General features: G+C 43.8%; 4 protein-coding genes across 4 annotated transcripts; all 4 read right to left on the bottom strand.

Moving 5' to 3' along the window:
- Window positions 1-340: 340 nt before the first annotated feature.
- Window positions 341-1,339, bottom strand: LOC115827814 (chemokine-like receptor 1). The gene has a single exon (XM_030791723.1). The coding sequence runs from the start codon at window positions 1,337-1,339 to the stop codon at window positions 341-343; it is 999 nt and encodes a 332-aa protein (XP_030647583.1).
- A 5,700-nt stretch (window positions 1,340-7,039) lies between these two features.
- Window positions 7,040-8,957, bottom strand: LOC115827552 (chemokine-like receptor 1). The gene is made up of 2 exons (XM_030791433.1): window positions 8,806-8,957; window positions 7,040-8,384 (listed from the first exon to the last, which is right to left on the bottom strand). Exon 2 carries the CDS (start codon window positions 8,357-8,359, stop codon window positions 7,319-7,321), a length of 1,041 nt encoding a protein of 346 aa, XP_030647293.1. The 5' UTR covers window positions 8,360-8,384; window positions 8,806-8,957; the 3' UTR covers window positions 7,040-7,318.
- A 205-nt stretch (window positions 8,958-9,162) lies between these two features.
- LOC115827813 (uncharacterized) lies at window positions 9,163-17,573 on the bottom strand. Its single transcript, XM_030791722.1, has 6 exons — window positions 17,268-17,573; window positions 16,984-16,990; window positions 16,217-16,526; window positions 13,177-13,229; window positions 12,758-12,967; window positions 9,163-10,404 (listed from the first exon to the last, which is right to left on the bottom strand). The coding sequence occupies exons 1-6, from the start codon at window positions 17,571-17,573 to the stop codon at window positions 9,482-9,484; spliced, it is 1,809 nt and encodes a 602-aa protein (XP_030647582.1). The 3' UTR covers window positions 9,163-9,481.
- A 703-nt stretch (window positions 17,574-18,276) lies between these two features.
- On the bottom strand, window positions 18,277-20,900 carry LOC115827590 (chemokine-like receptor 1). Its single transcript, XM_030791474.1, has 2 exons — window positions 20,641-20,900; window positions 18,277-19,816 (listed from the first exon to the last, which is right to left on the bottom strand). Exon 2 carries the CDS (start codon window positions 19,718-19,720, stop codon window positions 18,785-18,787), a length of 936 nt encoding a protein of 311 aa, XP_030647334.1. The 5' UTR covers window positions 19,721-19,816; window positions 20,641-20,900; the 3' UTR covers window positions 18,277-18,784.
- Window positions 20,901-27,721: the final 6,821 nt, after the last annotated feature.

Raw genomic sequence — 27,721 nt, 5'->3', positions numbered from 1 at the left:
GTACAGAATTTAGATAAACATCTGCAATGACAATAACAACTTACAGTCTCACATATCAGTGCCTTCGCTCCTCATACACACAAACACACATTCATTTCCATCAGAGGATAGCACTGCAGCTATAACATAAGCAAATCTATTGGCTTTGTTTGAATTTTCTGGGGTTGTTTTTTTCGTTTTTGTGTTATTTTTTTGGGGGGGGGGGGGGGTTGCATTTTTTTTTTTTTAAGCAAACACTGAGGAAGTGCTACTATCACTGCTATAATAATCTGTTTATGAGTAACGACAAGACCCTGTGTAGAGACGTGAGGGTTTCTCAGGTTGCCGGGTTTGTGTGTGATCAGAAAGATGTGGACTTAACGTCGCCTGTATGGGTGACAGAGGTTGGTCTCCTACTGCTTCTCTCCTCTTCACCGATGGCATGTTCAATCTTAGAGAGAATGGAGGCACATCTGTGTTTAAAGTCCTTCCCCATGAAAGCGTACAGAAAAGGATTCATGACGCTATTGGCAGATGCTATTGTCATGGTGACTTTTGTTCCTGTTTCCAGAGCGGGATGATGGTTGCTGGAGTTGAGCTCCATCAGCACGAAGGTGTGATATGGGAACCAGCACAGGAAGAATGTGGCAACCAGAGCGGTCATCACCCGGAATGGCTTTGAAGATCTGGCCATCTGACTGGCTCGCAGTTTGACGATGATGATGGAGTAGCAGGAGATGATGATCAGGAACGGGAGCAAAAAGCCAAAAACAAATCGGCTGAAGGCGACCAGTTCATGGTGCTCATGGGAATCGTAGTTGTTGTGACAGATAGTACGACTTGCATATTCCTGAATTTCTCGGAATGCGATAGATGGAAAGCTGAAAGCTGCAGAGATGATCCAAGCCAGGACAACTATTCCAGAAGCCAGACGTAAACTGCGATGGTTCTGCGCCCACACTGGGAACATGACGGAAACACAGCGGTCCACGCTGATGATGACCAGGAGGAGAATACTGCTGAACATGTTGAGGAACAGGATGAAGGAGGTGAACTTGCACATGAAGAGGCCAAAGACCCAGTGAGTGGTGGCCATGTAATAGATGTTGAGAGGGAGGCTGAGACAGAAGATGAAATCGGACACGGCCAGGCTGAGGTACCAGGTGGTGTTGACCGTCCTCTTCATCTTAAAGCCGGCGATCCAGATCACCAGTCCGTTCCCACACACCCCAAGGACAAAGATAATCACGTTCACCAGCACCAGAATCACTGGTGGTTTTCCCTGATCTGAATGCGAGTCTGTTTCGTTCATATCGTCATTATAATCATAATCACTGGTTGTTTCAGGATACTCTGTCATCGTGAAGGTCTGACCTAAGTGAGAAAGCAGTTTCTAAATCAGAAAAAACTGTAACTGATTTTGTGAAGGCTGGCTTTCAGGAAGCCATAGAAGATTAGAAAGACTAGTTTTGGCCCAGATGTCCAGCCAGAGATCTTGAGAATGAATTGTACCCTCATTGAGAATGTTTTGGGAGGGGGGGGGGGGGCATAGTGTCAGAAGCAGAGCGAACGTTAACCTCTGAACCACGCTGCTTCTCTTATAAAAGATGAAGCTTCTGCAAAACCTACGACACAGGCTCTCTCTCTCTCTCTCTCTTCCCCTTTACCACTTGTGGTTCAACAGTGGTTCAAACACAGCTTTGTATCATTTTGAAGAAAGCAACAAAATGTTGTGTTATTTTATTTATTTATTTTTTTTGCTTTGTTTTGCTTTTATCATTGTGCCGATTTGCTAAGGAAAATGTTTCTTCGACACGTAGACCTGCAGAGTTGAGGTGCTGGAAGCTGCATATTTAACATTCAGGTTTACGTTATTTTTTGCCTATGTCCACTGCCTCTCCATGCAACGGATGGGATCACACTCACTATACAGCGGAGAGTTTGAATGGAAGCAGCTTTATTTTTCAATGATTGTCTCTATGGCCAGAAGCACTTTCACAGAAACATGTGAACAGCTGAAAACTGCATAACTGCTGAACAACTGAAAATTGTTGTAATCATGTGTTTAACAAAACAAGTGTTTAGCATAAGAAAGAAAGACTCACCTGGCAATTCCTGCAGCACTCAGAGAAGCCTTAGAGAAGACTGATCACTGATCACTCAGAGAAGCCTTAGAAAAGACTGATCTCTGATCAATGATCAGCCTTAGAGAATACTGATCACTGATCACTCGACCAGAGTGGGTTTACATTGCCCCTGTCTCAGTCTCTGCTCATTTCCCATGTGCAAGCAGCCACTATGCAAAATCTAACCACACATCACACGTCCGATCTGTGAAAAGAACACACACAGCTGAGCCACTGTTGCTGCTGAGCTAATGCCGCATTCACTTACACACACACACACACACACACACACACATACACACACATGCATGCGCACACACACACACACACACATGCACGCGCGCACACACACACACATAGACACACATGCACACACACACATACATACAAAAAGAAAGAAACAAACACAAGGGGGCAGTGCTGTGTAAACACCATGGAGTGCAGAGTTTTGTATGACATCTTCTCTTTCTCTGTCCACACCTGAAACTGGCTGCTCCCTCACTGCACCTAGCATCAAGCTAACCCCTGAATTCTCTGACTGAGAGCATCAGAGCCCAGTGAGAAGGTGCCCAGTGAGAAGGTGGGATGGGTTATCTCTCAGTTTTTACACAACTGTTTACACACGATTTCTGAATCTTTGGCTCATTTTCTCAAAACTCTAAACACAAAACAGAAAACCAAGTTCAAGTTCAAGTTCAAGTTCATTTAGAGCCCAATATCACTGTTTACAGTCTCAAAGGGCTTTACAGGCCACAACAGTCAAATCAAAATATGACGGCACCCCCTGACTTAATCCTCATGGCGGGCAAGAAAAAACTCCCCAAAAACCCAAGAGGGAAATGGGAAAATGGGAGAAATCTTGAGGAGGACCACAGAGAGAGGAGACCCCTCCTTGGCCAGACAGGTGTGCAATAGGTGCCGACCACGTGGGCAGTTACAATTGAAAGTAAATTGGGGCATGAACAAAGGGGATGGCGATGTAGACAGGAGGCTGACGGGGATGAAAGATGATAACACCAGGATGGATCAGTCCACAGGGAGGGAGGAGTCAGGATCACCGGTGTCTCAGGAGTAGCATGTGTTGCTCGACAGAGAGAGAGAGAGAGAAAGAAAGAGAGAGAGAGAGAGACACATTGTTAGATGTTCATTTCCACATAATGGTTAAGGTAAATATACATCGTGTGCCGAGTGCAGGCAGGGACTCCAGCAAGACTAACTAGTACAGCATAGTTAAAAGGGAGAGCTAGAGGGTAATATGGACATGATGGCACTCTGGGACACAAGGCGGACACCCACTCCACAGTCAACAAACCTGAGTGAACATGTTAGAGTGGGGGGGCGACAGCATCCGAACATCCCAGTTCACCAAACATTCTATGCCCGAGAACCCTCCAGATCTGCTCCTTTGCCTAGTAAAGAGCTATTAGCAAAAGGCTTGGCTAAACAGATAAGTTTTCAGCCTTGACTTAAACATAGAGACTGTGTCTGAGTCTCGAACATTAATTGGGAGGCTGTTCCATAACTGTGGGGCTCTGTAAGAGAAGGCTCTGCCCCCTGCTGTAGCCATCATAACTCGAGGTACCAACAGATAGCCTGCACCTTTTGATCTAAGTTGGCGTGGTGGATCATAAAAGACCAGGAGTTCGCGCAGGTACTGTGGCGCAAGACCATTTAATGCTCTATATGTTAATAGTAAGATTTTATAGTCAATACGAGCTTTGACTGGGAGCCAGTGCAGTGTGGATAAGATAGGGGTGATGTGATCATATTTTTTGGTTCTAGTAAGAACTCTGGCTGCTGCATTCTGAACTAACTGTAGCTTATTTATACGCCTATTAGAACATCCAGACAGTAAGGCATTACAATAGTCTAACCTAGAGGTAATGAAAGCATGAACCAATTTTTCAGCATCTTGAAATGACAATGCATTTCTTATCCTGTTAATATTTCTAAGATGAAAGAAGGCTATCCTGGTAATATTATCTACATGAGCTTCAAATGAAAGACTGGGGTCAATAATTACACCAAGGTCTTTTACTGCCGCACCTGATGAAAGAGAAAGGCCATTCAGAGTAACTATGTGATCGGAAAGCTTACTCCTCGCTGCATGTGATCCTAGTACAAGTACTTCTGTTTTTTCAGAGTTGAGTGAGAGGAAGTTCGTAAGCATCCAGTGCCTAATATCCTTTAGACATTCCTCTATTTTGTTAAGTTGGTTTCTCTCGTCTGGCTTCGCTGAGACATACAACTGTGTGTCATCAGCATAGCAGTGGAAGCTAATACCGTGTTTACGAATAACATTACCTAGAGGTAGCATATATAAAGAGAAAAGCAGTGGGCCTAAAACAGAACCTTGCGGGACTCCAAACTTTACCTCAGTATGTGCAGAGGACTCACCATTTACATCAACAAACTGATAACGATCAGTCAAGTAGGACCTAAGCCATAAGAGGGCCGTTCCCTTAACTCCAATAACATTTTCTAGTCTATCAAGGAGAATGGTATGATCAATGGTGTCAAAGGCTGCACTGAGGTCAAGCAACACAAGCAAGGAGACACAACCCTGATCAGAGGCCAGTAATAGGTCAAAACCACTAACACAAAATGCAAAACTACAAATCTCTAGCAAAAGCAAACACTGCATTCAAAACTGTTTTCTCTCTTTCCAAAATGCATTTTTTTTTGTTTGGTTTTTTTTTTCCATCAAAATGACACACGAATGCCACGAAATGACTAGATCCTTCTACCAACTGACAACACACTGATGTGCTCAACACAAAACACTACTATGAATATCTTATCAGTAAGTTTCTGCCTTTTGCATTTTCAGTGTTACACTGTAACAGGTTCTAAAAGATTGTTACAGTAATGTATATCTACTCAAATATATATATATAAATAAACACACACAAATCCAATACTGTAACAAAAACATTTTTATTTTTTTCCCAAAATGCAGTATTTTGGAACACTTGTGTTTTGTATGTGACACTTTGCATGCCCAACAGGAGAAAACCAGGAAAAACATTCAGTAAGATAAAGGGAGTTTGTAAAAAATAAATAAATAAAGGCTAATTTTTTTCAAAACTCTAAACACAAAAAGACGAAAACAAATACATAATGTGAGAAGAAAGAAATTTGTCTTCCACCATGGCCTGGTCATCTCTCAGTTCTGCAGAAGATCCAAAAATATGATATGATTGATCAGAGTAAGCTACTATAAATTTTTTTCTTTTCAGTATGAAATGACATTACTGTAACATTTGCCAACAATCACCGAGTAACACAGGCCTACTGATATGTCAGACTGTAGCATACTACAGTATACATACATAAAGAGCAGTAACATAGACCTACTGATATGTCAGACTGCAGTATACTACAGTATACATACATAAAGAGCAGTAACATAGACCTACTGATATGTCAGACTGCAGCATACTACAGTATACATACATAAAGAGCAGTAACATAGACCTACTGATATGTCAGACTGCAGTATACTACAGTATACATACATAAAGAGCTGTAGCATAACTTAGATTATAGGTAGCTTACCAGTTCTCATTCCTGAATGTACGGATGACAGATGCTACTGTGTAGCGGCTCAGGTTGGGCTGAACTCTCTGCCCAGCCTCCCTCATACTCAACGCATGGCTGAGCACATGGTCAACCAGTGTGGCCCTGATCTCATCTGAGACGTCTGTCTGCCTATTTATCTGTCTATCTATCTATCTATCTATCTATCTATCTATCTATCTATCTATCTGTCTGTCTGTCTGTCTGTCTGTCTGTCTGTCCTCGTCCTTGTCCTCTTCCTCTCACGCTTTGACCTCATCTGTGGCCTTTTTATAGTGCGAAAGCTCCGATTTCTCAGTGAACGATTAAGCAACTATTGTTTACGCCTGTGAGGATCGAGTGTTGCCAGACGGTAAATAAAGCTTGGCATTTTGACTGGCCTTGCTTTCCAAAGGAACAGAAGAGATTTTCATTTCGCACGCTGTGCCCTAATGTAGAGAACTGTGTGTGGTGTTTTGTAACAAATGTGATTTAGAATTGAAAACTGAGTGTAAAGCAGAAAATTGTGCTTGCAGTTTTGCAGACTCGGCCTAAGGATTTGTCACATGGAGTTTCAGGTTTCAGTGACTGCATTTCAAGTTCCAATTTTAGTGTGTAAACAATTGTGAAAAACTGTAAAATACCTCCGAGAGTCATACTCATTCACCACCAGTAAGATCTCACTGCACAGTGAACACACTGGCTTCGTTCCAACCGTGACAAACAAGGATCTCTCTCCGCCCCGCTCACTGTTAAATCGTCTGTTTTCTGTGTCGACTTTTCTCTGTGGTTCTCAACTCAAGCCCTGTTTTCCTGCATGTCTTTGTTTTAACTGTTCATTATCACAGTTAACTGAGCTAATCAAGGGCTTGATGATGAATTGAGCAGTGGAATCAAGTGTGTCAGTCCTGAGCTCAGGAGAGTTAAAACAAAGATGTGCAGGACAGTGGCCCCTCCGGGACTGGAGGTGAGAACCACTGGTGTAAAGCAACATTTGGGCAGCAGGACTAGGCAGCTAAACTAGCTAATCAAGATGCAGACAGAACACACTGAGTATGAGAAAGCAGGATGGGCTGCTTTCTGTTTTTGACTGGCATGTTTTGTAGGCTTAATAAGAGCCTACAAAAATGATAATCTGAAATTATTTGTCTTTTCATTGGAGGGCTGGATTTGGCTTGATTGGGGCGTCTATTTTAACAGTCACAGTATACATTCACTAATGAACCCTGTCCATGAGCAGTTGTTTTAACCGCTGCATTGTTATTCTCATTATTTAACTCTTCAGCCTGTAATAACTGTCAGGGTCAGTCCTGAATGTCTGTTTATTTATGATAAGAAAGAATTATGATAAGAAAACTTTGACATGTTTGGCTGTATTACACTCTAAGATTCATAGCAGGAATCAACTATAAAACAATTTCCCCAATGTCTACATCCAACACACTGAAAAATGTGCAGTCTGTAAATGTGTTTAATAAGAATACTCAAGGTATACTTGTTTTTATCCCGTACAACTACAAATGCATCCATTAGCTGACAAAGAAATTTGAATGATATTATACTCAGTTCAAAGTGGAGTGTAGATTTTGCAGCTGGGTGTACATGCTTTGAAGCTTGAGGAATTTGGCCAGATCGTCTGTGTCCAGTCCTGATGTTCAGATGTGGGTGGACGCCCGCGTGTCCACGGAGCTAGAGCGAGACAGGTAACGGCTGATGGTTCGCCCCTCCTCCCCCATGGCGTTTTCGATCTTGGACATGATGGAGTTTTTAAACTTCTGTCTGAAATCATTGCCCATGAACACGTATAAAACTGGGTTCAGGAAACTGTTGGCAGTGGCCATCACTGTCCCCCACTGCAGTCCATTCTGAACAAACCCAGAGTGATTCTTATGGTTCAGTTCCATCAGCACAAAGGTGTGATATGGGATCCAGCACAGGAAGAATGTGGCAACCAGAGCGGTCATCACCCGGAATGGCTTTGAAGATCTGGCCATCTGATTGGCTCGCAGTTTGACGATGATGATGGAGTAGCAGGAGATGATGATCAGGAACGGGAGCAAGAAGCCAAAAACAAATCGGCTGAAGGCGACCAGTTCATGGTAATGCTCACGGGATTTGTAGTTGTTGTAACAGCGAGTTTGACCAATGTGTGTGAGAAGATCTCGGAATACGATAGATGGAAAGCTGAAAGCTGCAGAGATGATCCAAGCCAGGACAACTATTCCGGAAGCCAGACGTAAACCGCGATGGTTCTGCGCCCACACTGGGAACATGACGGAAACACAGCGGTCCACGCTGATGACGACCAGGAGGAGAATACTGCTGAACATGTTGAGGAACAGGATGAAGGAGGTGAACTTGCACATGAAGAGGCCAAAGACCCAGTGAGTGGTGGCCATGTAATAGATGTTGAGAGGGAGGCTGAGACAGAAGATGAAATCGGACACGGCCAGGCTGAGGTACCAGGTGGTGTTGACCGTCCTCTTCATCTTAAAGCCGGCGATCCAGATCACCAGTCCGTTCCCACACACCCCGAGGACAAAGATGATCACGTTCACCAGCACCAGAATGGCACAGATCGGCTCGTGGAAACAGGTTGTGTGATTTTTGTGAAGGGTGATCTCATCAGTCGATAAGTTCTCATAAGTGTAATTGTCGTCATAATTGAAATCATAATCAATAGATATATCATCCATTGTATCAGCAGCGTCTGAGGCCTCCCTGTAAAGACGGCACATGGTTATAGTTTTAAATATCTTTACGAGCCTGGAATTGCAAAATCCTCAAATCAAATTCACAAAGCCAGCAGGATGTGAAAACTCATAAGCTTCCACAGAAGTCAGCAGAAAGCCAAGTGTGACAGGACACCAAACATCTTTACTCCAGGTCACTTCATTAACAATGTCCAATGTGAGCCATGAAAACAGATCAAAATGAAGTTGGATCTGCTGACACTACCACCATCGCCATAGAAACAGTTTACAAAATGTTTTTGTCAACTCAACAGAATACCATGCAAAGCACTGTAGATGGTCGTATTTTTATTTTAGCATTAAAACGATATTAAAACATTTTCATGATATAATGCAAAATGTAAAAAAAAACCCCAAAAGACAGAAAACTGGGTCAGAAAGAGTCTCACCTGACGCTGACTGTGACCAAAGAGCTGTGTCACTGAGAACCCTGCTGAGCTGTATATATGTGGTCTTTGACTCTCACTTCTATATTTGCTTCATCCTTTGCACAACAAGCTCCACCCTTGGCAAGTTTCCACATTAACATTATTTAAAAATAACTGCTTCATAGATAGATAGATAGATAGATAGATAGATAGATAGACAGATAGATAAAAGTCATACATAAGTAAATCAAATGCGTAAAAACAAAAAACAACAAAAAAAAGAGAGCATTTTTACATATGGGTGTGAATACATGTGGGTAGGGTAATATGTTATTAATTCGACGGGTCTGGACAGATTAAGTCCCAGTGAAACTGAAGACCATGAGGATTGTCCATGTGTGTGTCTGATAACAGGGTTTAATTACACACAGGGCAGTGTGAAGAGCTTGGCTCCACTCCAGTTTTAACACTTCTTCCACTCTGTTTGATTCTAATTCTCCTCTGGCTTTATGCTCTATGAACGTATACATTAACCTTACCAACATTGTTACACATTGTGGAACAGAATCACAGAATTACACATGTACACAGTCACAGCACCCCCTGCTGGGAGAACTGCTCAGCACAGCATTTCTCATGGCGTAGTCTTGCGTGCACTATAAAACCAGCTTGTTCAGATAAAGGGCTGAGAGTGGTTTCACGGTATCTCTCTGCTGTCACTCTGCTGCATCCAGTTCATTTTAAAGTCTTTGCCTGCCAGAATACAGATGATGGGGTTGACACAGCTGTGAAGGGCTGCCACAGCCGTGGCACCTGGAATCAACTGACTGAAGGAGTGTGACTGACCTGTGACTACCTGCAGCATGGTCAGAGAGATCAGTGGACCCCAGAGAACTAGATAAGCCACCTTCATGCAGCAGATGATCTTTGACTGGCCTTTATTCCTCGGTTCTCTCCTAACGCAACAGGCGATTCCCATCACAAAGGCAGGAAGGGCCAAGCCCGCGAAAAAACGCACGCAAATCACTGCCAACGTTCTGTCCCGGCCATACTGCGTCTCCTCTGCCTCCCCAAACCTGTAGTCATCCAGGCACTGCTCCCCCGTGGCTTTGTCCTTGATCTCCCTGGAGAGCAGTGATGGTATGGCGAAAAGCGCTCCCATAGTAAACGCCCCCAACACCATAAACACATCACATGATTTGCACAGGTTTCTCTGTCTGCAGCTGGGCAGGAGGTCGTGTACGGTCCACAGGGTGAGGATCAGACCGGTGGAGAACATATTCATGTAGATGATGAAGGAATTGAACTTGCAGAAGAACGTTCCAGACTTCCAGACAAAGTGATGAATAGCAGAGTGGAGCTGGAGTGGAGTGAAGAGGCAGAAGACCAAGTGGCTCACAGCCAAGCTGAAAATCCAGACCAACACGTTTGATTTTTTCTGTTTACAGTGAGCATACATACATCTGCAGAAGACAAAGAGGTTGAGTGCCGAGCCAAGGAAGCAGACAACAGAGTATGCTGCTATATACATGATCCTAGTGTAATCTTTAAAATCAGGCATGTCTTTAACCTCCTCTTCTCTGATGTACGCATCATAGTCAAAAGCAACAGTGACGTTTACTGCCGATGACATTCTGCTGTTTTAAGGGCCAGAGTCGAAGCTGCACTGTTACTGACAAAGAGAGAGAGAGGTGAGGGAGGATTGGCCAATAAAATATTCCTCAGACCTGAAAAAGGAACAGGAAAAACAGCATGTTTCAGACGGATACATGAACAACAAATCTACATTTTAACGCGTTGCTTACACTGACGTGAATGGGCTTATGAGTAACAGCACGGTTTATGTGTATATTTATACTTATCTTAATGTTTACGTTTTCTGTTAGAGAGACATCTTGCTGATTCCTGTCCCTATATCCTACATAATAATGTTCTTCTTTTTTTCTTGCTTTAACTTTCAGTTTACTGCACGTTCAAAGTTTTAGTTTCGCATGCTGCATGCTATCGACCCGATTGCGTTTGCTGTTGACAGCAAATCTAAAGTACACTTAAGATCGCAGTCTAGATGTCAGTCTAAAGTTGTTATTCCTTCATGTAAACGCTCCTGTTTCGAATTTGTTCAGAAAATGGCAACTTTTTCACAACCAAAAAACAAACAAACAAACAGACAACCCCCCCCCCCCGAAAAAACAAATAAAAACAACATCAAAAAACGTGAACATGACTGTTCGTGCAAAACTTGATCCCACACCACACAATAATAGGTAAACGAGGGCATCACAAAAGCTAGATAATAGTTTGATAACCTGGAAAGTTTTATATATTCCTGCAAACGTAATTAAATAAAGAAATTAAGCTGCCAGCTACAACAAAGTGTTGCATTAATGCTACCATTATTAAATGTTATCATTGTTATTGCTGATTATTTAATGTTATTTTTTAAACGATCCAGTAAATTATTGGCCAGAAAATGCATTTTTGCATCTAGTAGACGACAACTGTATCCAAAACAGAAGCTGATGGGAACGCAACCCTAAATGTTGGTGTAGTTTAAATGCAGTTATTCAGATAATGGCTCACCTTGCAGCAGCTTCGTCGGCTCTTTAGAATGTTCCCAAGCGCACTGCGTGTGTCCCAAATTTACTACAACTAGAGGAAATCAACAGGAAACGACATGCCCACATTCTGCAGTTCGACAATGCTACTCCTAGCAGACGATTTTTGACATGAGTGGTCGACCTTTATTTCCTCTTACGTGCCAGTAGTTGAATTAAAAACACATGTGACAGATCATATCGGATTCAAACCCCCAACAGGAGAAAAAAACCGTTTTATCTTGTTTTATTCGTTTGAAAATGTCCAATTAGTTCAATCGCTATTTGACCGTAGCAGAGGTCCGGTAACGCAGAAAAAAAATCTTCAGTTGTTTGCAATAGGCACGCCTGTACCATACTTATCTTATATTGGGTCACGTATCACTTTGTATTTGATAAAGGGATTTTGTAATAAATAAATAAAGGCTCATTTTTTCAAAACTCTAAACACAGAAAGACAAAAACAAATACAAAATGTGAGAAAAAAGAAATTTGTCTTCCACCATGGCCTGGTCATCTCTCAGTTCTGCAGAAGATCCAAAAATATGATATGATTGATCAGAGTAAGCTACTGTAATTTTTTTTTCAGTATGAAATGTCATTACTGTAACATTTGCCAACAATCACAGAGTAACACAGGCCTACTGATATGTCAGACTGCAGTATACTACAGTATACATACATAAAGTGTCAGTACTTCCTCAGGAACTTTGTGTTTTGTCTCCCCCTGTCTGCCAGTGTTGACACTGCGTTGTAGGTTTGTCTTGGTTTACCATGTGCAGCTTGTTTAGTTTCGTCATGTGCTCCTGACTCCACCCCTCAGTCAGTACCCTATACCTTACACAGCTGTTCCATGTTTCCTGATTGCCCTCTGCCTATTTAAGCATGCCAGTTTTTCTCTAGTTTTTTGTCAGTTTGTCTCACCGTTTTCTGTGCTGAAGTGTTTTGTAATAAACCACCGTTGAAAGAGAGATTTGTCTGGATCTGCGTTTGAGTCCCTACCTGTGTCCTGACAGTACAAGACTGACCAAGAAGATGGACTCAGCAGGTCCGGATCAGTTCAAGACCATCCTGGAGCATCAGGGAATAACGATTGGCAGGCAACAGGGCCAACTGTCCCTGGAGGCTATGACAGCCAGTTTAGCTGACATGGCAGCAAGATTACAACACCTCCAGTGGGTTCAGGAGAACCCACCGCCTCAGCCTGTACAGCCGACCTTGCCTGTCCGTGAACCCCGTCTGCCGACTCCTGGACCTTATAGAGTAGAACCGGGAACCTGCAAGTCTTTTCTGTCCCAGTGCTCCCTAGCGTTTGAGCTCCAACCTTCCACCTTTCCAACAGACCGGTCCCAGGTTGCCTATGTGATAACTTTGTTGACCGGCCATGCGAGAGAGTGGGGAACAGCAGTCTGGGATGCAGGATCCCTGGTCTGCAACACCTATGCGATCTTCACCGAGGAGATGAGGAGGGTCTTCGACAGGTCGGTGCATGGGAGAGAGGCTGCTCAGGAGATGCTGCAGATTCGTCAAGGGGGTAGGTCGGTCTCTGATTTCGCCATTGAGTTCCGCACCCTCGCCACTACCAGTGGCTGGAATCAGGAGGCGCAATACGATGCCTTCCTCAACGGTCTATCTGAGGTATTCAAGGATGAGCTTTCCACCCGTGAGCTTCCTGCCACCTTTGATGCTCTAGTGGACCTAGCCATCCGCCTAGACAGCCGTCTGAGACTACGTCACAGAGAGCGAGGACTCTGCAAAAGACTAAGGTTCCTCAATGAGACCTCCCCTCTGACCTCACCAGCACCTGCCTCTGCCAGCACCCCTGAGCCTATGGATTTGGGTCGAGCCCACCTGTCCCCCACAGAGAAACAAAGGAGGAGAGACTCTAATTCTTGCCTGTATTGCGGTCAGCTTGGTCATTATGTCGCCCGTTGCCCAGTAAAAGGCAGCGCTCACCCGTAAAGGGGGAATTATTGGTGAGCGTCACTCCTTTTTGTTCCTCCTCTACCTTACGCACCCTTCTGCCTGCTACTCTCCTCACCGACAATCATCACCATGCTGTGTCTGTTCTGATTGACTCCGGGGCTGACGGGAACTTCATGGACACTCACCTAGCCTCCCAACTACATCTTTCCCCAACCTTGTTACAGAATCCCCTTGAAGCTAATGCCCTAACCGGAGTGAAGCTTGCTAGGATCACACACGTTACCCCGTTGGTGAGTTTACTTATTTCCGGAAACCATCGGGAGACCATAGTGTTTTATTTGCTAGATTCACCCCAAACCCCAATCGTTCTTGGACACCCCTGGCTGGTTAAGCATAATCCCCACATAGACTGGGCTAATAACAAGATTCTAGGCTGGAATCCAATCTGCCTTACTCACTGCCTCCGCAATGCTCTGGTTCCTTTGCCTGTAGGCCCTCCTGCTCAGGAGGAGCCTCCTGATCTGTCTGACGTTCCCTCCGAATACCTGGATTTCAAGGCGGTGTTCAGCAAGTCCAGGGCGACCTCCCTGCCTCCGCATCGCCCCTATGACTGTGCCATTGACCTCCTGCCTGGTACATCACTTCCTAGAGGTCGTCTGTTCTCCCTGTCCCCCCCTGAGACCGAGGCCATGAACAAGTACATTCAGGAATCCATGGCTGCAGGCGTCATTCGGCCGTCCTCATCTCCGGCTGGCGCTGGGTTTTTCTTCGTGGCAAAGAAGGACGGTTCGCTGCGCCCCTGTATTGACTATAGGGGTCTCAACGACATAACGGTGAAGAACCGAAACCCTCTTCCCCTAATGTCCGCTGCCTTTGAGCTGTTGCAGGGTGCTAAGGTCTTTACAAAACTCGATCTCCATAATGCCTACCATCTAGTCCGTATAAGGGAGGGCGACGAGTGGAAGACGGCCTTCAACACCCCCTCTGGTCATTATGAATATTTGGTTAAGCCCTTCGGCCTTACTAACAGCCCTGCGGTATTCCAATGTCTGATCAGTGATATTTTGAGAGATATGCTTGACAAGTTTGTGTTTGTCTCCCTTGACGACATTTTAATTTTCTCTCGTTCTATCCCTGAGCACCGTGAGCACGTCCGCAAAGTCCTGCAGCGCCTTCTGGAGAATCAGCTGTTTGTTAAGGCAGAGAAGTGCGAGTTCCACCAGCATTCAGTGTCTTTCCTGGGCTATGTCATCACTACTGATGGCATACAAATGGACGACCAGAAGGTCAAGGCAGTCACTGATTGGCCTACGCCAGCCTCTCGCCGTGAACTTCAGCGATTCCTGGGCTTTGCAAACTTCTACTGGCGTTTCATTCACAATTATGGTACTGTAGCGGCTCCCCTCACCTCTCTGACCTCTGTGAAAGTGAGATTTTCATGGTCTGCTGCTGCTGAGGAGGCGTTCTCTGAATTGAAGAGACGCTTCACTTCAGCCCCCGTTCTGCGCCGGCCTGATCCTGCACTCCAATGTGTCGTGGAAGTGGATGCCTCTGACATAGGGGTGGGTGCAGTTCTTTCCCAGTGTTCTCCTGAGGATCAGAAACTTCACCCCTGCGCCTTCTTTTCTCACAGACTCACCCCTACTGAGTGTAATTATGACATCGGTGACCGAGAGCTGCTGGCGATCAAACTAGCCCTTGAAGAGTGGAGACATTGGCTTGAAGGAACCAATACACCATTCTTAGTTTGGACAGACCACAAGAACTTAGAATATGTCCGCTCAGCTAAGCGTCTTAACTCCAGACAAGCCCGTTGGTCTCTGTTCTTTTCCCGATTTAATTTCAGTCTGTCCTACCATCCCGGTTCTAAGAATGGAAAACCAGACGCTCTCTCTTGTCAGTTCTCTGCTTCTGATCCTGCTCCAGTACCTAGCGCCATCCTGCCCACTTGTTGTCTTCTGGCTGCCGCTGGTTGGGATATTGAGTCCGTCGTCCGCACAGCTCAATCTGGTGAGTCTGGTCCCAGCACCTGTCCTACTAACCTCCTTTTTGTGCCCCAGTCTGTGCATTCACAGGTCCTGCAGTGGGGGCATTCCTCTAAGCTGTCTTGCCATCCTGGTGCTAGACGTACAGCCGCGTTCATCAGGCAGCAGTTCTGGTGGCCCTCCATGGACGATGACATCCGCAGCTTCGTGATGGCCTGCTCAGTGCGCGCCCAGAATAAGACCTCCAGTCAACCTCCTGCTGGCCTGTTGCAACCCTTACCGGTTCCCAAGAGACCCTAGTCCCACATAGCGCTGGACTTCGTTACTGGTCTGCCCCTCTCTCAGGGTAATACCACTATTCTCACTGTTGTTGATCGCTTTTCTAAGTCTGTTCACCTGATTCCACTACCCAAGTTACCTACTGCAAAGGAGACTGCAGAATTACTGGTACAACATGTCTTCAGATTACATGGACTCCCAGTGGATGTAGTCTCTGACAGGGGCCCTCAATTCACCTCTCATTTTTGGCATGCATTCTGCAGACTTCTGAGTGCCAAGGTCAGTCTTACCTCAGGTTTTCACCCACAGTCCAATGGGCAGTCAGAACGGGCAAACCAACAAATGGAGACAGTGCTGCGCTGTCTGACTTCTCAGGACCCCTCCTCCTGGAGTCAGCAGCTACCCTGGGTTGAATATTCCATGAACTCTCTACCATCCTTCTCCACTGGCCTGTCACCATTCCAGTGTTGCCTTGGCTATCAGCCCCCTCTATTCCCAGCTCAGGAGGAGGAGGTCGGAGTTCCCTCGGCACAGGCCTTCATCCGGCGCTGCCGCCGGACTTGGAGGCGCACCAGGACCGCCCTTCTCCGTTCCCGGGTCAAGATCAAGCAGCAGGCGGATCGTCACCGCTCTAGGGCCCCTCGTTACACAGTGGGGCAGCGAGTGTGGCTCTCCACCCGGGATATCCCTCCCAAGGTGGCTTCCCACAAGATGGCTCCTCGATTCATTGTCCCTTCCCCATCTCCAAGGTCATCAACCCATCTGCGGTTCGCCTGAAACTTCCCCTGCCTCTCCGTCGCATCCATCCCACGTTCCATGTTTCCCGCATTAAACCTTTCATTTGCAGGCCCCCTCCACCCCCTCGACTCATTGATGGATCTGAAACCTACATAGTACGTTGCCTGCTCAATGTCCACCATCGGGGTCGTGGTCTCCAGTACCTCGTGGACTGGGAAGGCTATGGTCCCGAGGAGAGGTGCTGGGTTCCTGCCCGGAATACATTCTGAATCCCTCTCTCATCTGAGATTTTCACCGTCAGCATCCTCTACCGCCCACAGTTAACGCCAGGAGGCGTCCTGGGGGGGGGGGGGGGGGGGGTACTGTCAGTACTTCCTCAGGAACTTTGTGTTTTGTCTCCCCCTGTCTGCCAGTGTTGACACTGTGTTGTAGGTTTGTCTTGGTTTACCATGTGCAGCTTGTTTAGTTTTGTCATATGCTCCTGACTCCACCCCTCAGTCAATACCCCTTACCTTACACACCTGTTCCATGTTTCCTGACTGCCTACTGCCTATTTAAGCATGCCAGTTTTTCTCTAGTTTTTTGTCAGTTTGTCTCACCGTTTTCTGTGCTGAAGTGTTTTGTAATAAACCACCGTTGAAAGAGAGATTTGTCTGGATCTGCGTTTGAGTCCCTACCTGTGTCCTGACATAAAGAGCAGTAACATAGATCTACTGATTTGTCAGACTGCAGTATACTACAGTATTCATACATGAAGAGCAGTAACATAGGCCTACTGATATGTCAGACTGCAGTATACTACAGTACACATACATGAAGAGCAGTAGGATAGTGTAGATTATAAGTAACTTACTGGTTCTCATTCCTGAATGTATGGATGACAGATGCTACTGTGTAACGGCTCAGGTTGGGCTGAACTCCCTGCCCAGCCTCCCTCATACCCTCATAAGACGCAGTGAACGGTGGCCATGTAATAGATGTTGAGAGGGAGGCTGAGACAGAAGATGAAATCGGACACGTCCAGGCTGAGGTACCAGGTGGTGTTGACCGTCCTCTTCATCTTAAAGTCAGCGATCCAGATCACCAATCCGTTCCCACACACCCCGAGGACAAAGATGATCACGTTCACCAGCACCAGAATGGCACAGATCGGCTCGTGGAAACAGGTCGTGTGATTTTTGTGAGAGGTGATCTCATCAGTCGATAAGTTCTCATAAGTGTAATTGTCATCATAATTGAAATCATAATCAAAAGATATATCATCCATTGTATCAGCAGCGCCTGAGGCTTCCCTGTAAAGACGGCATATGGTTATAGTTTTAAATATCTTTACAAGCCTGGAATTGCAAAATCCTCAAATCAAATTCACACAGTCACCAGGATGTGAAAACTCATAAGCTTCCACAGAAGTCAGCAGAAAGCCATGTGTGACAGGACACCAAACATCTTTACTCCAGGTCACTTCATTAACAATGTCCAATGTGAGCCATGAAAACAGATCAAAATGAAGTTGGATCTGCTGACACTACCACTATTGCCATAGAAACAGCTGACAAAATGTTTTTGTCAACTCAACAGAATACCATGCAAAGCACTGTAGTTGATCGTATTTTATTTTAGCATTAAAACGATATTAAAACAGTTTTATGATATAATGCAAAATGTAAAAAAAAAAAAAAAGGCAGAAAACTGGGTCAGAAAGAGTCTCACCTGACGCTGACTGTGACCAAAGAGCTGTGTCACTGAGAACCCTGCTGAGCTGTATTTATGTGGTCTTTGACTCTCACTTCTATATTTGCTTCATCCTTTGCACAACAAGCTCCACCCTTGGCCAGTTTCCACATTAACATTTTTTAAAAATCTCCCTGTCATGTGTTCATTAAGAATCTCATTAGAACATCATATAAAGATAATATGTTGAGATAACCGATACATAGATAGATAGGTAGATAGATAGATAGATAGATAGATAGATAGATAGATAGATAGATAGATAGATAGATAGATAAAAGTCATACATAAGTAAATCGAATGCATAAAAACAAAAAACAACAAAAAAAAAGAGTGCATTTTTACATATGGGTGTGAATACATGTGGGTAGGGTAATACGTTATTAATTTGACGGGTCTGGACAGATCAAGTCCCAGTGAAACTGAAGACCATGAGGATTGTCCATGTGTGTGTCTGATAACAGGGTTTAATTACACACAGGGCAGTGTGAAGAGCTTGGCTCCACTCCAGTTTTAACACTTCTTCCACTCTGTTTGATTCTAATTCTCCTCTGGCTTTATGCTCTATGAACGTATACATTAACCTTACCAACATTGTTACACATTGTGGAACAGAATCACAGAATTACACATGTACACAGTCACAGCACCCCCTGCTGGGAGAACTGCTCAGCACAGCATTTCTCATGGCGTAGTCTTGCGTGCACTATAAAACCAGCTTGTTCAGATAGAGGGCTGAGATTGGTTTCACGGTATCTCTCTGCTGTCACTCTGCTGCATCCAGTTCATTTTAAAGTCTTTGCCTGCCAGAATACAGATGATGGGGTTGACACAGCTGTGAAGGGCTGCCACAGCCGTGGCACCTGGAATCAACTGACTGAAGGAGTGTGACTGACCCGTGACTGCCTGCAGCATGGTCAGAGAGATCAGTGGACCCCAGAGAACTAGATAAGCCACCTTCATGCAGCAGATGATCTTTGACTGGCCTTTATTCCTCGGTTCTCTCCTAACGCAACAGGCGATTCCCATCACAAAGGCAGGAAGGGCCAGGCCCGCGAAAAAACGCACGCAAACCACTGCCAACGTTCTGTCCCGGCCATACTGCGTCTCCTCTGCCTCCCCAAACCTGTAGTCATCCAGGCACTGCTCCCCCATGGCTTTGTCCTTGATCTCCCTGGAGAGCAGTGATGGCATGGCTAAAAGCGCTCCCATAGTAAACGCCCCCAACACCATAAACACATCACATGATTTGCACAGGTTTCTCTGTCTGCAGCTGGGCAGGAGGTCGTGTACGGTCCACAGGGTGAGGATCAGACCGGTGGAGAACATATTCGTGTAGATGATGAAGGAACTGAACTTGCAGAAGAACGTTCCAGACTTCCAGACAAAGTGATGAATAGCAGAGTGGAGCTGGAGTGGAGTGAAGAGGCAGAAGACCAAGTGGCTCACAGCCAAGCTGAAAATCCAGACCAACACGTTTGATTTTTTCTGTTTACAGTGAGCATACATACATCTGCAGAAGACAAAGAGGTTGAGTGCCGAGCCAAGGAAGCAGACAACAGAGTATGCTGCTATATACATGATCCTAGTGTAATCTTTAAAATCAGGCATGTCTTTAACCTCCTCTTCTCTGATGTACGCATCATAGTCAAAAGCAACAGTGACGTTTTCTGCCGATGACATTTTGCTGTTTTAAGGGCCAGAGTCGAAGCTGCACTGTTACTGACAAAGAGAGAGAGAGAGGTGAGGGAGGATTGGCCAATGAAATATTCCTCAGACCTGAAAAAGGAACAGGAAAAACAGCATGTTTCAGACGGATACATGATCAACAAATCTACATTTTAACGCGTTGCTTACACTGACGTGAATGGGCTTATGAGTAACAGCACGGTTTATGTGTATATTTATACTTATCTTAATGTTTACGTTTTCTGTTAGAGAGACATCTTGCTGATTCCTGTCCCTATATCGTACATAATAATGTTCTTCTTTTTTTCTTGCTTTAACCTTCAGTTTACTGCACGTTCAAAGTTTTAGTTTCGCATGCTGCATGCTATCGACCCGTTTGCGTTTGCTGTTGGCAGCAAATCTAAAGTACACTTCTAAAGTTGTTATTCCTTCGTGTAAACGCTCCTGTTTCGACTTTGTTCAGAAAATGGCAACTTTTTCACAACCAAAAAACAAACAAACAAACAGACAAAACCCCCCGAAAAACAAACAAAAACAACATCAAAAAACGTGAACATGACTGTTCGTGCAAAACTTGATCCCACACCACATAATAATAGGTAAACGAGGGCGTCACAAAAGCTAGATAATAGTTTGATAACCTAGAAAGTTTTATATATTCCTGCAAACGTAATTAAATAAAGAAATTAAGTTGCCAGCTACAACAAAGTGTTGCATTAATGCTACCATTATTTAATGTTATTATTGTCATTGCTGATTATTTAATGTTATTAATAAAACGATCCAGTAAATTAATGGCCAAAAAATGCATTTTGCATCTAGTAGACGACAACTGTATCCAAAACAGAAGCTGATGGGAACGCAACCCTAAATGTTGGTGTAGTTTAAATGCAGTTATTCAGATAATGGCTCACCTTGCAGCAGCTTCGTCGGCTCTTTAGAATGTTCCCAAGCGCACTGCGTGTGTCCCAAATTTACTACAACTAGAGGAAATCAACAGGAAACGACATGCCCACGTTCTGTAGTTCGACAATGCTACTCCTAGCAGACGATTTTTGACACGAGTGGTCGACCTTTATTTCCTCTTACGTGCCAGTAGTTGAATTAAAAACACATGTGACAGATCATATCGGATTCAAACTCCAAACAGGAGAAAAAAGCCGTTTTATCTTGTTTTATTCGTTTGAAAATGTCCAATTAGTTCAATCGCTATTTGACTGTAGCAGAGGTCCGGTAACGCTGAAAAAAAAAAATCTTCAGTCGTTTGCAATAGGAGAGCAACACGCCTGTACCATACTTATCTTATATTGGGTCACGTATCACTTTGTATTGGTCTTTAATCGGTCATTAACTGTCATTTTACGTTGGTGTTACACTCAGCTCTCGCGCACTGACCGTGGGACTCACGCGGTTGACACTTTTCACTCGCTCTCACGCCACACTTTCATTTTCATTTTGAAAAATACCGACCGCAACCAAATGAAGATGGACTCTTCGAGTGGAGCATACAAAAACACATAGGCTTGAAAAATAATACAAACATAATAATAATAATAATCATAAAAAAGTCTAAAGGAAAGGCTCATTAATTACATATTTTATGGTTATGCAACTGTCCTTTACCTGGGGTCCAAGTATAGGGTGACCGGATGTAACATGCCAAATGTGGGACCAGTAGGTAGTTTGTGTGGGACATGCTCAGAGGGAATCTAAAATGTTGATATAATGTCTATCTAACTGAATGAGAAACATAAATATTTTGCCTTCTGGCTTGTAAACACCTATACTTTGTCCTCTAGCCAATTCTCCAGCACACCAGTTAGGCCATGGAAAATACAGCTTTTGCTAAATGAAAGATATGATGAGCACAGTGCTGTTTGTCATCCCAGAGGAACACTGATTCTACAACATTACATGTCTTTATTGATAGACATCCAACATGCATTGGCCATCACAGGCCAATCAAAGGCAACTGTCCTTAAGCAAAGCAGCAGGCGTCATGCAGCTCAAGTCTCTCGAGTTATACTCCTGACCAAATCCAACTGCAATATAAACAAGGCTCAAAATAAAATATTACACCAAATAAAACAATTTCAATGCAAAACTTGATAACAAACCAAAAATCTCTGCTGGATGAACAGCATGGTCAGAGGGGACAAAAGAACATCATCTTTTCTTTGTGGCCATGATGTCACCTGGTGGCTTTTACCTTCATATCTGCGACATTTGTGTAAGTCTGGTCGGAGCCCATCTACACAGAGCCTGTCCACTTCCTCTTAATGCCGCTGCACCGAAATTGGTTGCTCGCCAGAGAGTCCTCAATGAGTGTGAGTGAATGGAGCTAAATGGCTAAAATAATTATTTACACCCGCTTCTACAGAAAAAAGCCCAAATTTTATTTTAGTTTTTGCAAATATAGTATCGATTATATATCAGAATTAAAAAAAAAAACCTAATGTCCTTTCATTTTCCTTACAGGGAAGGTGATTTTGCCCATAAAACGCCAGCATTCTGCTAGTGCATGATGATTGGTCGGTTAAGGATTTACGACTGATTGCAAACGTAATATCATGCTAAGGAGTCATGGTAGCGTTGATGACTGCTCCACGCAGTCATTAAAATGGTTTGAGCGCCGTGTTCTTTCCATATCTACACAATACATGAATTGGGAAATGAAATTAAAATAAAGCCGAGTTTAAGGTACACTTTGTTGTTGTTATTTTGCTTCCCACATATGGCCGTAAATGCCGTAAAGCTATAATGCCATACAGTGGCTCGTGGCGGGTGACATCGGCAATCCTTACAGAGAGTTATTTTACTGAAAACCGTAAAAATCTACAAATGGAACCCTATCTATTGTTTCAACTCATAATATCGAAAACATAACGATAATTGCCAGAAAAAAAAAGTACCCCATGAAAGTTACAGTTTTGGGGGTACAGCACCCGTAAGCGCCCGGTCCATCCCTGCTGCCCGATCTGGTCTGCACATGCGCTGAAGTCAGCGCAAGTGCAGAAATTAATCTCTTTTACTACACTGCCCGATCCGTTCCACGCATGTGATTTTTTTAGGTTGCTTTAATTCTCGCGTGAGCATTTGGAAAGTAATAGTCGAGATCTGGTCGGAGATACAGCAGCAGGAGTTGGTATCGTTGTACTGGCAGTCAAATTAATGTAATCCAGTGCCATGGCTCTGATGTAATCTAATCTAATAAACAATAACTGCAATAAATAGATTGCATTCTCTGGGTCGTAATATGATGGGATATGGTGTACTTAGGTCAACTGTTGTGTGTGTCAGTGAATGTATATCGTTTAAGCACTGTGTTTGTCTTTCATAATGTATGAAGTAAAAAAAAAAATCTTACAAAGAATAAATAAAATTAGCGCCTAAAACATCTGATTCATTCAATGCAACTGTTTGCGACTAATCCTCAGGTAATCGATGTGCAGGTAAAAGAACTCATCCGTGCGTTCTTATTTCTGACAATTAAAAACCCAATGAGCAGTGAAAATGCAGGACATTATCTCAATATGTGGGATGCGGACGCAAGCGGAACACCTGAACAGCCTATGAAAGTACCATAAAAATGTATAGGCTACAGGAGTTCTTTTTGTTGGTGGTAGTTTTTTAGTTTGTCTGTTTGTTTGTTTGTTTGTTTCGAGGGGTTTTTTTTTTCATTCTTTGTTTGGGATGTTTCTCCTCAGTACAAAGACGCACCCCTGTTTTCAAACCACCCACTCAGAGTCTAAAGGTGCTTACACACGACTAGCGTCAAAATCTCTCAACGTTCGCTTAGCTATTGTTTTCCTATTAAGAGACCATCATGCCTCCGTTCCGACCTCAGCGTAGCGTAGCGTTCAAACCAGGCGCTGTAACGCTCCTCTAAAAGTTCAAATTGGTTGAACTTCAACCCGGTTTGCCACTTACCTTTCTGAGCATAACCGATAATTTTACAGTGTGACGTTCTGGAACATGGCTGGTGTGACACCAGCCCAAAATATAAAAACTGAAGATCCAATCAAAGTCAAAATATAAACACTGAAGATCCAATCAAAGCCAAAATGGAGGACAAAGTGGAGAAGCTCATACAGTGTGTCAGGCTTTTCAGAGTTGTATGACACCACTGTGGTGCCACCGCCTTGCTAAAAGAAACAAAACAAAAACAAACAAAAAAACGATGCGACACGCAAAGTTAGCATCAAAATGGGGCTACTAGGTTTGTAGACTTGGCTATAATCATTTATACTTATTAGCTACATACCCAGCATACTCAGAAGCTTGCTACGTCCCTGAGTATTAGATATATAGCTTTTTCTTCTGTTGTTTGCTGAAATACATGTTGAGATAGTAAGTACCTGAGGTTCTGTCTTCACCTTATTTCTCCCGCTCTCTACTTTTTAAAATAGCACTTCCGTGATTACATATGTAGGACGTTTGTCATGTGGAGGACTGAGCGGCATGTCAAGCCTATGCTGAGAGTTGTGTTGATGCCCCAACGCGAGTCATGTGGAAGCACCTTAAGGTTGAGTCCTGTCCAGTCAGTTTTGTGTGTGTGCATGGCGTAGTGTGAAAGTAACCAATAGCATTGCGTGCAAGTGCAGCGCCAAATTTGCTTTGGGGAAGGGGGTCTGTATGTAGGAGAAGCAAGTTTTAGAGATTTCCCCCGAAGATTACAGGAGTCATACACCGTATCCTGTTGATAGTGAGCATTTTGAAGATAGCTTGCAAAAGAACACCTGAGTTTTGTAACGGACAGCGGAGTGGGAATGCTACTCCTGTGTGCCGGGAATATCCAATTATTCCAACGCTGAGTCCGAAAAAACCCCCAAAAAAAACCTGGTGTCCGTGTTAAATGCATTTTTAAGAAGATGTCTGAACAACTGGATACATTCATGGAGAATGTTATTCGGTGGCTGGACAGGATAGAGTCAGACATCAGAGAACTCTAAAATGCATGTTTATGTCTGCCCCAAAAAGATAAAACAAACAGGAAAAAATTGTTTGGGTACGTTTATTTCTGCAGCCTGCTGGTTGACCATTTTACTTCTGACTGCCCCTTAATGTGGTTGAATTTAACCCTTGTACTAATTTTGCTTTTGCTTTTGAAGCTGTGTGGAGAATGCATGAAGCTGAAGACAACACGCACAGATAAGATCCACAGACGAGGTAAGCCAATGCACTTTGTTGATTTATCATCACGATTGTTTCGTAACAGTACCTGGAATTCTACATGAGCTTTGATTCAATTTATCTTTCATCTCCACTTTCTTTTTCTCTCTCTGGCATCCTGCAAGACCAGTTAGGAGACTATTTGAAAGAGTTACAGGATGAACCAAGAAGAGAATCTAGAGAAGAAAGAGGGGGGCAGGATCACAGCTTGCACGAGGCAAAGGAAAAGAAGAGTAAGGCAAAACATAATCATTTCTCCAGTAGTTCTTAGACTTTTTGATGTTTTCAGTGGTCTGATTTCTGCTTTCCCTGTGTTTTGAAGCTGCACAAGGCCAGAGCTAGCGTTCTTCAAACTGAGGAAGAGGCTGCCATATGGAAGACTGCAATAGTAGATATGATGTCTGAAGAGGAGGCCGCCATCTTGGATGGAGGGCCAGTGTGGGTCACTAGCACAGAGTTGACTGCACTGTGTGGGATGCTACAGAATAGACTGGACGCAGACCAAAAATATGCTGTGAATCACCAGGCACGAGTTGGTGTGGATAGATTCCCAATGGAGTCCACAGAACCTGGGATTGCTCAACAACTAGTGTTTCCCTTGTGTTCCCGATAGCATTTCTATTATATCGTATTCTGTTCTAATATATTCTGTTATACTATATTTTATGTTGTACATTGAGATATATACAGTATCTATCTATCTATCTATCTATCTATATATATATATATATATATATATATATACACACACAAACATTGTCAATTTATATGCCTAACACTTTATATCAAACTGTATTTTCTTTATTTATGATAAAAGTATTTGTGTAATTCATTTTTTTTGTCAGACTATGTCTATGTAATGTACCCATGAAAACAAAACAACAACTCCAATAATAACAACAACAATAATAATAATAAATATAGCTGCAAGCAGCAATGCCGGGGCCAAGCAGCTTACAGGCACCATGTAGACAAGTAATTGGAACCACCCTGGAACAAGACACCAGTCCATCACAGTGTTGGCAGACTGACCCCCACTCTTAGAGCTTTAGCAGAAACCAAGGAAAACCACATAGCACTCCCATGAAACACGTGGAATGACATCACTCCATGCAAGCATTCCTGAGAGAAACTCATTTCCTGTTTTAGAGGCCACTCCATTAAAATTCATTGGACAACAGTGGCCATATCCTTTGGCCTAGCAAAATTCTTTATACAACTTTTGATCAGGGTGGTCTGTAGATGATATGTACCAAATTTTGTGGTGATTGGATCTACGGTCTAGGACTAGTCCGCAAAAGTAGATTTTTCAAAAAAATTCAAAATGGCGGACAACCCAATATGGTAGATGTTCAAGAAATGGATCCATTCAGCGCCACCAAGAGGCCAAATGTCATAAAACTTGGTGGGGCCCCAGTATGTATCATGTCAATGAACTGCACCAAGTTTGGCATCAATCCATGCAAGCATTGCTGAGATATGCTCACTTCCTGATTGGAGCCTTCGCCATCAAAATTCATTGGACGACAGCAGACGCACCCTTTGGCCTAGCAAAATTCTTTATACAACTTTTGGTCAGGATGGTCTGTAGATGGTGTGTACCAAAGTTGGTGGTGATTGGATCAACGGTCTAGGACTAGTTCGCAAAAGTAGGTTTTTGGAAAAATTTAAAATGGTGGACAATCCAATGTGGCAGATTTTCACGAAATGGATCCATTCTCTTCAGCATGACCCAGGGAATAAGATGACACAAAGCTCACCACTCTAGGTCACAAGGTTCAAAAGTTATAAGCAAAAATATATTGTGGTGTTTGGCCTGTTGGTGGCGCTAGAGCCAATGAAGGAATGACACCAAATTTGGTGACTGGATACCTTTTACTGCCCTCTATGAGGGTGCTAAATTTCATCATGATCTATGAAGGGCTTCTATGCTCTGCCATTGAAAATGACTTATTCCAAGATGGCCGACAAAGAAAATGGCTGACGGCTAGGGGTCATAGTATTCCGTTTAGGGCTTGATACTGTGATGATGCACAAGAGGTTTGGCTGAAATATCTGCTTTTGTCTTGGAGTTATGGGTATTTGAATGCAATTTTTCATGTTTGTGTGCTATAGCGCCACCAAGAAGCCAAACGTCATGAAACCTGGTGGGGCCCCAGTATGTATCATGTCAATGAAGTGCACCAAGTTTGGCATCAATCCATCCAAGCATTGCTGAGATATGCTCACTTCCTGTTTTAGAGGCCACTCCATCAAATTTCATTGGACGACAGCGGCCGCACCCTTTGGCCGAGCAAAATTCTTTATATAACTTTTGATCAGGATGGTCTGTAGATGATGTGTACCAACTTTGGTGGTGATTGGATCAACGGTCTAGGACTAGTTTGCAAAAGTAGGTTTTTGGAAAAATTCAAAATGGTGGAAAATCTAGGGGGGCAGAATTGACGCCGATGGGTCCATTTGACTCGCCATGACCCAAGGATTCAGGGGAAAAAAAGATCATGAGTCTATGGTGCCTGGATACCTTGGACTGTCCTCTATCAATGTGCCAAATTTCACAAAAATCCACCAAGGGGTTCTAGGGGCTGCCATAGACTCCCATGGTGGAAACAATAATAATAGTGAAAAATTCTACCAATTACAATAGGGTTCCAGCAGCTTCGCTGCTGGGACCCCTAATTATATAAACCATATGAAATCATGTCTGAGGAAACACACTGGGCCAATGGGGAAGGGCCACCAGTCCAAGGTAAGACTTTTGACCAATCGCAGGACACCTAGTGGCCCAGGGTGTGAAATACAAATGTTCCCTTTCAAGCACCA

The sequence above is a fragment of the Chanos chanos genome, chromosome 14 (assembly GCF_902362185.1).
Source record: "Chanos chanos chromosome 14, fChaCha1.1, whole genome shotgun sequence".
Classification (NCBI taxonomy): domain Eukaryota; kingdom Metazoa; phylum Chordata; class Actinopteri; order Gonorynchiformes; family Chanidae; genus Chanos; species Chanos chanos.
The sequence above is the reverse complement of the archived record's forward strand: the minus strand, read 5'-3'. Positions and strand labels throughout refer to the sequence as shown.